This window comes from Aythya marila (genome assembly GCF_965140915.1).
Source record: "Aythya marila genome assembly, chromosome: Z".
NCBI lineage: Eukaryota > Metazoa > Chordata > Aves > Anseriformes > Anatidae > Aythya > Aythya marila.
In genome coordinates this window covers 70387743-70399629 of record NC_139080.1, presented here as the reverse complement: position 1 = coordinate 70399629, position 11887 = coordinate 70387743, and the positions used below count along the sequence as shown (strand labels likewise).

At 39.9% G+C, this 11887-nt stretch overlaps 1 protein-coding gene across 1 annotated transcript; it reads right to left on the bottom strand.

The window, feature by feature from the left end:
- Positions 1-217: 217 nt before the first annotated feature.
- On the bottom strand, positions 218-1089 carry LOC309890235 (tetraspanin-36-like; the record flags this gene model as incomplete). Its single annotated transcript, XM_082783920.1, has 1 exon — positions 218-1089. One exon carries the CDS (start codon positions 1087-1089, stop codon positions 298-300), a length of 792 nt encoding a protein of 263 aa, XP_082640046.1. The 3' UTR covers positions 218-297.
- Positions 1090-11887: the final 10798 nt, after the last annotated feature.

Here is an 11887-nt window from a genome sequence, read left to right as displayed (position 1 = left end):
CCTCTCACTCAGAGTGGTTTCCACACAAGTTGAAGACACACACCACCAGCCTCCTCCTCACACTGCTGAGACCTCCAGTAACAAAACTGATCAGACGTAGAACAATAACTGGAGGAAAACTGATTTTGTAGTGTAACATTCAAGAAAAAAAAAAAAAAAAAAAAAAGACACAATGATCAATCACGTTTATATGCAAATATATATTTTAAAAGTTTTTTTTCAATGCAACTACCACACAGAACAGAAGCAAGAAAGCCTTCAGCAGGTTCAGCAGTGCTGCCAGAATCCACAAAGTGATCAGAAGGTAGATGACTCCAGAATTCGGAGGTTGTGGAAAGGCTGATGCCTCATGAGGATGCCATTGCTGGCACCAGCCAACAGCTCTACAACAATTAGCACAGCACAGCAACAAAACAAGTAGAGCATGGCAAAATGCAACCGGTCCTCCAGCTTCCTTAAACAGCCCTCTTGAAAAAGCTGTTCCAGCTGGTGTAATTCACCCTTGCAAACAGAATACTTCTCCTTACAACAGCTCTCAGGGACACGAGCGTTTTCAGCCAGAAGATGCCAAGAAGCAAATGCTGTCTTTAGCCAGTCCGTGTAATTTTGGACCCCACAGCACTGCAGCCTTTTCTGGACCACATCCACAGCACTGCTGCCAGGAGCCTGGGAGTGCGTCCCATTATACTGATAGAATAGGTGACCCATCGTGCTCTTCAGGTCAGTTGCCATCCGAATAGAATAGAGATGTGCCAAAACTGCTGAAGACACTTGAAGACAAAGAAGGATAAGCAGCAAGTGCATGAAAGCCCCTTGCTGATAGCGGGAGCTCTTTGTAGAAATAGAAACAGCCAAAATACCCGTAGGCAGCAGGACAAGTGCAGCTACAACAGCCAGCCAGCCAGGGAGAGATAAGAAAGTCTCCTGAAAGAAGTCCTGGTAGCTCTTGCACAACAGGATCACAAAAAATCCACCAAAGGCCAGAGCTGCTGCACAGCCCAAGAAGAGAAAACCAAGGACCATCAGCAGAGAGCGAGAAAAACTCCTGAGCCAGGAGTCCTCGTAGTGCCACAGAGACAAAATCACCATCCTAACTCTCTTCATTGTGCTTAGCCCCCTAGCAGCCTCACCACCAGCAGCCTCACCACCAGCATCTTTTTTTTTTTTTTTTTGAAAGGCCTCCACCCCACTTGTACAGGTGTAACAGATGACGTCTCCACCCACAATCAGCTTGCAAGGGATCAATGCTGATGAGACTCCATCAGCATAAAGTCTGTTTTCCACCAGCTATTCACGTGTCACTGCTTGCTTAGCATAGCCTGCAGAAATCAGTAGGGATGGTGCCAAGCTTCACGTTGAGAGGTCATTGACTCTGATGTTATTGAAGGCAATTTCATTTGAAGAGGAAGCACGGCTGGAAAGAGGCTGAACCTGTTGAATTACAATGTTTGTGTATTAAAGAGCTATATTTAAAGAAACAGTCAAGGTGATGGTCAGCAGTGCTAGGTCAGATCACTTGGGCTACCGAAATGACAGAGGTAATCCAACTCTAAATCCTACAGCACTAGCCAAAATGGCAAAAAATGTACAAGTCAGAGTCATTAAGGAAAGAATAGTTTAAGTGGAGCTATTCAATCAAGAATCTCTGTAGGTAACACACACCCAGACTCATTATCCTTCCCAGTACGTTTACCACTCATTAGATTTTATGAGGGGCATAATGATGTTAATAATATTTTGCCCTTTTTTACTCAGCAAGATTTCTGTGTAGATAGCTTCAATTACTCAGGACACCTGGATGAGAAATCCCTACCATTTTGCATTTGCATGCCCTCAGTTTGCATCACCAGTGATTTGACTGAGTGCTGTAATGACTGAATACAATCAACAGTAAGAACTGTATTAACTTTTCCTTATGTGTCAAGAAACTGAATTACACACAGGCTAAATGACTTCACAGCAAACACAGAGGGAATCAACGTCACTTATCAGCCAGCAGAAAAGAATTATATCTCAAACGTGACACAGAAGAGTGAAATAAGATGGGAAACCTGCACAAAACTTGCCACAGGTGCCAGGAATGAAGATCCCAAGGACATCAGCAGCTCCCTAATCATCCTAATAAAGTCCCATAACATCTCTGCTTTCTTTCTCAAGATGCAGAACAGGCCTAACGTGATAGGCATGCACAGGGGAGAATACTGAGAAATGATAGTCATTTTCAGAAAAGGGAGCACCTTCAGACCTTGCAGAAGATCAGAGTTAATTGCTGTTCAGATGCCTCAAAGCCCTGAAAAGTCTTACAAAATCTGAAGAGTCCACATCTGGCTAATGTTTTATAAGGAGCTATTGTTGCTATACACGCTATGCATACACAGATGTTGGGCTGATCCCCATTAAGATGTCTTTTTATGTGCTGTTCAAACATGTCATTAAGGCTAATCATTTTGGAATAAGATAAACTGCTTTTATTATTTTTAATCTTGTCATTAGCAGTAATTAATATGCAGTGATTAACTTCTTAAATCATAACCAAACGCTTTTTTCAAAGCTGTTTTAGGATGTGTGTCTTCCTGCAGCTCCTCTTTGGAGTCTGCAAGCACCCTGTCCCCCGTTCTCCAGGATCTCTCCTGATCTTAGAGTGTCTTTTCTAATCCACCCTGCCTTGAGAAGGGGCAAACAGAAAAGATTTCTGCTCACATCTGTGTGTACAGAAAAAGTGCACCAACTGAATGCTTCCACAGTGCAGAAGAAAACATATCAGAAAACACTGAGGAGTAACAGCTGATTATTTCTAGTTTGCAATCTTTGTGGAAAAAGCATGCAAACCTGCCTCTTCTTGCTGCTTTCCCCCGTGCTTATAAAACTTAATGAGATATTAAGATCTGAGTTACAACACTATTTACTTGTAGCTTATTCTGCAGTCTCTGAAATACATTAGAAAGGCTCAAACTGCCTACAGGAGAATTTTACTGCACCTCTTGTTCGTTTCAGCCAGGGTAACTGCCATCCCTCTCTGCATACAGAGGACAGAATTTCAATGGTTATTGAAGCCTAGAGGCTCTTATCCTTCTAAATAGCCCCCAATATATAATTTCCTATTTACTTGAATCTGGCTCTTTGGACCACTGCAAGTTTTTTTTTTAATTTCTTCCTTATGGCCATGGAGGCCAGAAGAAGCAAGAAGGGTGAAGCAGTTCTTCTGAATGGGGCGTCTGTGCCACCGCAGGCTCTCACCCACCCCCGGTGCCTCCACTGCTTCCTAAATGAGGGATTTGGTGTCAGGCCAGGCAGACAGGAGGATCCACAGGAACTTGAAACACCAGCACTGGACATCTACCCAGAGCCAATATCCAAGGGAGAACAGCTGGTGCCCAGGGACATCCTACAAGAGAAAATCTCCCCTGCAAAGACTGATGTTGGCAGGGCCATCTAAAACACCATACTCTGAGCTAAGCAACATAGGCCTATGCACTCTGTAAAAGAGAGCTTGTGCTCAAGGTGTTCGCTGTTTTGTGAGGCAGGTGAGACAAAAGATACAACTGAGCACTGAGGTACCTAAAGGACCTCACTGACACCCATTTAGCACTGTGTTTTTGCCACAAATAAAAGTAATTTACCTGAATATGCAGCCAGAGTCTTGGCAAAAGCAGTGAGTGGACGTATGCATCAAGAGACTGTAATGTGACTGAGACTGTAGGCAAGGCAGAATAGGAAAGCTCCTCTGTTTCCTTTCTAGTGGTAAAGAGTGTAGTATGATAAATATCGTCCCTGCTTTCTCTGAAGTTGTTTCTGCTTATGAACTGATGAGTACTGAAATTCAAATGTGGGTGTAACAGATGATACATCTTAGAGAAACTACTTTCTGGTTCGTGGCTGAAAGTATAATCCTTCAAGTAAATAAAATGCCAACTGTGTGCTCTTTGAATTCATTGTTCTAGCAAACCATGACTGATATTGGATGGTTCGGATGAGCCAGGAAGGCCACGGAGGTTTGTTGTACACAGGCTTAGGGTGGGACCAAGAGACATCAAGTCAGCATTGTGGTTGTGCAGATGCAGTGTAGGCAGGTGACTAGACTTGTTTTAAAAGACACAAGCTGTAATACAGACTGATGATGTCCTCAGGTGAGGACATCTGAACTTGTACTGTGATGATCAAATCAAGATGACCAGTTTGTCCATTCAGATTTGTGTGAACAAAAAGAAACCAAGAGGCAGCCACGGGATCAGGGCACTGTTAGACAAGCCTATCTAAGTTTCACACAAATGCCATGTAAAATGAGAAGGGATCTCAAAGCCAGACCCTCAGCCACTGCATACATTGTCAAAGTAACAGAGAAAAGCCCTAAAGTTGCCTCAGAAAAACAGCTGGCATTTCCCTTGTACCCCATGCTCACATGAAATTCCTGTTATCTTAAGCTTGCTGGTGAAGTTAGAGCACTTTTGAAGACATTTGGTTTGAGAGTTTAGAACATTTTTTGAAGATCTTGTCAGATTAAAGCACATCCATTTCAAAGGTCACTGTAATTTATAAGAAGCATGGCTAAGGTGCCTTGGTCACAGTCACCCATGGGATTATTATTTATTATTATTTAAAAAAAATAAAGGAGGCAGGGGTAGAGGACACTTTTGAATCTTCTCAATCAGCAAAGAAGAATCTCATCATTCAAGCTATGATGGGTAGTCAAAACACAACCAGCAGAATGACTGGGTACCAATGTTATTTAAAAAAAAAAAAAAAAAAAAAAGCTGTTGAGAAGTCTATTGGCTCTTTGAGAGTAAAACAATGTTATCGTATGAGATATGCCATACTACAAGATCACTCTGACAGTCCGAATGCAAAATATGATGATCAAGCCTGGTTGGACCCAGATCCTACAGCCTGTGCAGTGCACAACCAGTTGCCACAGTAACCAAGGTCAGATGATGTCACCTTGCATGAGGCTGATGTCTTTCATGGAAAGCTTGAAGCAAGCAGAGGAGATGTGATTGCCACCTCCTATTCATGGTGAAAATGTACTCTTCACAAGAACTGATTTACCATTGTGCAAGTGTTCCAGCTAAAGCGAGGCAGATGTTTTCCCCTGCTTCTCTTTGCCTGAAGAAATGTGTCCTTTTTTATAATTGAAGAAACACATCAATTGTTTCCAGGACTTTTATTTGCTATTGCTTTTCACATTCCAGATTTTCACTGGTATTGAAAATATTGAAAATCAAATGTCAAAAGTTTCCTTTTCTGAAATGAGCACGGTAAAAAGACTAAAACCTTTTTTTCTTTTCTTTTTTTCTTTTCCTTTTTTCTTTTTTTTTCTGTCTTTTTTCCTTTTTTTCCAACATTCTTTTTGTTTGCCAGTCTGGAATTGTTATAAAATATCTTAAAACTGACACGAATACAGAAAAAAAAAAAAATAATAAAAAAATAAAAATAAGAAAAAATAACAACAACCAAAAGTACTTTCTGTTTTTCCATCACATAGGAACTTCAGGCGCTGGAGAAAATTTTGAAAGACATTGAATAGGAAAAAAAAGAAAAAAAGAAAAAAGGAAATTAAAATGAAAAGGAAACCTATGTTCTCTTGGTAGCTTTCATTTTATTGCAGTTGGTAATAAAAATAAGTTGGAGGAATAGGCACTTTTTAAGAACTTCAAAAAATGAAAGGACAGAAGACTGAAATTCTTGTAATCTTGACATTTAAACTGTTTTGTGAGCATTTTTTTGGTTTTGTTTTTATTGTTTTCAACCATCACTAGCTACAATGTCTTTAATGTGAATGCAGTGCTCCCATCTGTGTTTCACACTGTATGTAAGATTTCTGGCCCTTTCAGAAGTTATAAAAAGACTTTAACACTAAATAGATGCTCTTTAATTGTTACCTCATTAAAATAACTAATAGATTACTCTTCAGGGAGGAAGTCAGAAGTGTCTGCATACATTATCTGGAAGTTAGTAAACTGTATAAAGACCTGACAAGAACCTTACACTTGTCAGAGCTTCCAAAGCATAAAGTTTCTTCTCTTCTGAATCAACTCAGGAAAAATAAATAAATAAATAAATAACAAAAAATCCATGTAGGATGTTTCTTTTTTTTTTTCTCAAGAAAAGGCTTTCAAGTAAAATTTGGCTGTTCCCCTTCAGGGCCAGTATTCTACACAGCATCACCTGCAAACCATGGCAATGCTGTAGGTGACACACATGAAACTTTCTATTTGTGTCCTACACTGTGAATCTAGGAGCACACTCATAAAGTACCCACCTGTCAATAAAAATGTAGAAATCCTTCTTGGATGTTGATATTATACATTCTACATACAGTATCCATGACAATGTTTTCTTTTGTTTTTCTTTTTTGGGGGGATAAATCTTAATGTCAGTTAACCTCAAGGTGCTAAGTACTTACGTGATTTTGCAAACGTAGCCTTTGGCTATTCTGTTTCTCTGTGATGTAGGCCTCTGCATGTTCTTTGATGTCCAAAAACTCCAGCCTAAATCATTGGGATTTATTAGAACAGGAAACCTAGATCTCACTGTTGATGTGCAAGTCAAGTCTCAATGTCACTTTGCTATTGAGGCTGTTTCAGCAGATGTGTTTGTTCTGTGTTATGTTTCTTGTAGCTAGCTACTAAAAATTAAGCTAAAGGGAACCTGTATATACAAAATTTTACCTATTTTGTTATCTCTAGGGTAATGATAACATGCAGAAAAGTTTTGGTTAACCTGCTCACTTAAGCAACAATTTTGGATAAAAAAAAAAAAAAAAAAAAGAAAAGAAAAAAAAAAAAAAAAAAAAAGCATTATAACACTTATAATGTGTTGAGCATGCAGTTATGGAATCTGAAATGTTTGGTCTGGCCTGAGACAGATTCAGCAGTTTCATTTAATATGACAGCACAGGATTACCTTGCTGCATGCAGCTGTCAGACCTCTTCAGACCTGTGATGGGAGCTCACCTGAAAGAATGAGATTTATAGAGTTCATGCTCCATGAACTCATCTGCAAAGATGAAGGCTAGTAGGCTGTATGTGCTTCTGGTGACTAACTTACTTTGTTTTCAGTTCATTGACTGGAAAAGAAAGAGAAAAAAGATCAATGAAAACATTCATTTGGGGCTAATCTGACAAACAATTAAAAGTTCTACTTTTCCACCCAGGAAGATATTAGCAAAGAATGTTCTCAGCCTACGAGGCAACTGAAAGTGTAGCCAGGTAAATGTTAAGGGAGTACTTGATACAATCCTTTTCTATTTTTACTGGCACAGTATTAAGTATATCTATATCAATTGTAACAGTCATCTCATATCAGGTTTTATAGTTACTATAGTAAAGAATTTACTTTTATTATCTTTCCTATGTCATGATGGGAGCATATAAAATGTCAACTTTGTCAGAATTAGTCTTACAGCACATTTCAAACAAGTGGAACCAATTTTAATAGGATTTTTATGCACTTCCATTCAGATGAAATGCCGCTTTTTAGAGAAACAAAGAAAACAAAACCAAAGGTATTTGCAATTTGTTTCTGTTCTCTATTTCTACCTAGAATCCCTCCACCAAACAATTGCCTTCAAGAGGCATTTTGTTTTTAAATATAGATACTGTCACTGACATGGAAAGGGTCTATTAGGTTTAAACTCATAGGAGCATCTAAATGTAAAACAAAAGCAAACAAATGAAAATGTATTTGAACTGGTAATGCAACCACATATAAGGAAGAGAGTGTGAATGCATTCCACATCCAGAAGTGCCTCTGCTAACTTCAAGGCACAGACAAGCAGCACAGCCTGGCTTTACCTTGGTAGGAGTTGCTTACTTTTTTTTCAGAATTTAATGTACCCATCAAATCCCAAGTTTCAAGCCCAACTACTGGGCACCAAAAAGTATTTCAGAAACCTTCTTGAGGTTCCCATAATGTTGAAGTCTAAATGAGACTAAGAAAATTATCCCAGCAGTGCAGAAGCATTTTGCTTTCTCCTGCAGCACTTCGACAGATGAGGTTATTGTAACCTAGTTGCCTTCTTCAGCATCTTTGAGCAGAACTGTGCTCCAGGACAAAGCAAGCACAGGATGTTCATTCTGAATATGAAAAGGCATTTCTTTGCTGTGAGGGTGACAGAGCACTGGAACAGGTTGCCCATAGAGGTTGTGGAGTCTCCTCTGGACTTTCAAAACTCAACTGGATGCTATCCTGTGCAATGTGCTCTAGGTGATCCTGCTCAGCAGGGGATTGGACTGGATGATCTCCAGAGGTCCCTTCCAGCCTTGGCCATTCTTTGTGATCCTGTGACTCCTGCTGAGTGCTAGTTCTGCATAAGGATCCTTGCCCGTATACAACAAGCCATGTGAGTAGTCCCATTTTCAGCAGACACACAAGAATCAGATTCAGTGTGAAGATGAGAGATCAACAGTGAGAAAAGGGTTTGGAGGACAAAGTGGGTAGATTTACACAAACTGCTAAATGTTGCTACCTGCAGACCAGACAGTGATGCAGAGCATAGCTGCTGAATCAGGATAAACTGTGCCAAAATACTCAAGGAGAAAAAGCATTAACTAATATACCCATCTTTGCTCTCCAAAATTCCAATATCTGTCTTTGGGCTGTCCACAACATACAAATCATTTCAGTTTCTTTGATAGGCACCGTAAGAACTGCAGGCACTCAGGACCAAACTGAAAATACCTCCGTAATCTCAGAGGTAATTGTGCTCTTGCTTTTGCAGAGAACAAAATGCCTGAATGTGCAGGGCTGCCATGATCTTCCATCTGAAATAAAGCTGTCAGGCTTTGCCCAGGTGCTTGCTCCCCACCACCACATACTCACTGAACTCAGTGCTAATCGGTGCAGGGGTGAGTCAGGCAAGGACGGAGACCCACAGGCATTGCCTTGCACTGCCGAGCACCTTTCTTCTCTCTCTGTATGCATTTGTGGGTGTGGCGACAGAGAAATCCTGGGGGATAAGAAGCAGAAGAAGAAGAAAGTCATGACCTTGGGAGATAACTGCCATTTTAGATAGTCTGTACTTAGGCAAAAACATCTCTCACAGCATCCCATCACACTAATTTCAGCATTCATGTGAAATTTAAGTAAGAGAAATTTCCATCGGTGTCTAGTCTAGTCCAAAATCCCAAACACATGGGCCATGGAATTCAAAATGAGGTGGCCACTGCAATGTTGCGCTGCTGGAAGCCAGGTAGGCCTCCCCTGGCACAAGTGCAGATGGGAGGCTGTTCACCATTTAGCAGCAGTCCACAGAGGCCTGGAGGAAGGCAGGATGCCTGGAGCAGGGCACATGTACATACTGTCAGTGCTACACCAGAAGCACAGGCAACAGGCAGATGCTGTTTCTCCATGTGTCATGCTGACGAATTCCACCAGCTCTTGATTCACTTTAGAAACAAATTTCTATTTACAGGCCTGTCAGCAAGCAGAATACATCAGAAAGCAATTGCAAGCACCTGATAAGAGCTCCAGTCTACAGACAAGGCAGGATTCAAGGGGAGGGGAGCTGAGTGACACACAGTTGCTGCAGACAAAGTCTGCAGTGCAGAGGAGGGAAGGGGGCTGCTCAGACCATGAACCTTCCAAGATTTGTGCTTGCTGGTTTCTCAGCCCCTTCCCTTGCCATGTTCACAGACAAAAGCAGTGCAAAATGCCAGGAGGTAGATAGGAAGGACTGTGAGGAAATAGGAACCAAAATCCTCTGTATGCATTGCAGCTGTAATCAGAGCAAGCATCCTCCCATTCCAATATCCAAGGTTTTCCCTGCTCTGGCTGTTTGCATGGGTTTTGCCAAGTGGCAGCCCCTTACAAGTGCCACTTTGCCAAATGCTTTTGATAAGCCTCAAAAATACCGAAAAATTGCACTAGAGCTATGAAAGAGTCCATCACCCTAACCAACGTGATAACAAACACTGCTGAAATTCATAACATCTCCTTAAACTTATAAGCTCTGGAATAAATATAAATCCTAATGAACACACATGCTTTCTATTTTCATATTAGTCACCTTCAGCTGATTAACCTGCTTTGTTTCTAGAAAATTGTTTTACAACTTCCCAGGTAGGAGTGCATAGTTTTAATTAAATACACTTTCAGTATTTTGAGGATATGATTACAGAAGTCATTTTCCACATAAGGAGCAATTGTGGGCTTAGAGTCATAGTATTTTAATATTGTTCTTTAAAGGAGTTATGCAGGTATGTTTGCTAGTGGCTAGTTGTTAAATTGCTAATAAAACAATATTATTCTTACAAATAAGTAGATCTCAGACATAGTGATCCACACCTTTGTTTCACGGTGTTGCTCTGGACAAGTATGCAGGTTGCAGTTAAGAGTAGAAGTCAGTTGAACAAAACATTGAACTGCCATAGAGATGAAAACAGCAGGAACAGAAGGCAATGAAATGAGCTTTGATAAATGAAAAAGCCTGGACCCAGAGAGAAACACAAACAGGGACCTGACGACATGGAGATAACCAAGCAGGCAAAACCAGCACATTAAATCAGACTTACTCTTTTTTTAGTCATGTCCTTGCACTGACAAGTGCTTCTGGGAGAGTAGATTACAGAAAAACAGGCAGGTGAAAAGTGGAAATAAACTGGAATCCTACCAGAAAGTTCACAGCTGGAAGACAAGTGTCCATGCTAAGATCCCTAGCCCCAAAGTAATATTCTATAAAATAAATATATAAATAAATTTGAAAACCATCAGTTATTTAAAACAATGAATATCTATTTTTTTTCTCAGCTAGTAGGTAAATAGTTTAATGGGTTTAAAGTAGCATTAGAAATCAAAACCTGGAATTGCCAGATTGTAGGGGGAAAAAATCAAGATGTTTTAACATAATTTTTTATTGATTTTTTAATACATTGAGGGAAAACTAGAGATATCTAAACAGTTAATTTCAACCTTAATTTACTGACAGATTTCCATTAGGAATGGCCTTTTGTTTCAAGGGTGTTTTATAACTGCATTATGTATTATGATGTAATTCAAGATAACATGTTTAGAGGACCTCAAGAGCTTTTTTTCCAACAGTGTTTCCCTGGAGAATTTCAAGGAATCTCACTCTTTTCTTTCTCTCCCTTTTGTTTTTTTTCCTGTTTGTGGAAGGGGGGAGGAACAAAAATAAATCAGATTTTCTGAAAACAAGAGCAGAGGGTACAACGATATTGAAAAAGACAATAATAATAATAATAATAATAATAATCTTAAGAGATAAAAATGAGATTTCCCTGTTTCTCTCTTCTGACACAGAACTGATTCTGCCTCAACTTCTGCAGGAGCTCGTACACACTTTACAACAGAAGAGGTCAGTTCCAGTGCTTGGCTGAACTGCCCCTATTTTCAAGTGAAATGCACCTGAAAGCTTTGAATGCTCTCTGATCTCTCTGCAGACAGAAACATGTATCTTAAACAGACGTGTACAAACAAACTCATAAACCTTCCCTGCAGATTTTGTGCATGGGAGAGCTAGCTGTTATCCACATTAATAAGTTAGAATTTACTTTTCATGCTCAGTAATCCTACCGCATGAACCATTATAAAGGGAGGTCTCTTCCCAGCGGTCTTCTATGTAAGAAAAAGAAAACCCTAAAAAACCTCATTTATCGATGCAGTTGACTGCATAACTCCATTTTAAAGCCTCAAGAAAAAGGGGGAGACAGCTTTCCAGGGCTGTCTATACAAGGCAAAAGAGATGGTTCTGAGCTCAGTTACAACAAAAGTGAATCATCAAGAAACACCATTTAATTGCTGGAGTTGGAATGGTGCAAAAGCCTAGGAGATCAAAATAAAACCTAGCCTGCACATATTTATTTAAATCCCCTAACAGCAGGTAAATTTAAACTAATTTTATTTTATATATATTACTATTTTAGATACTAAACTA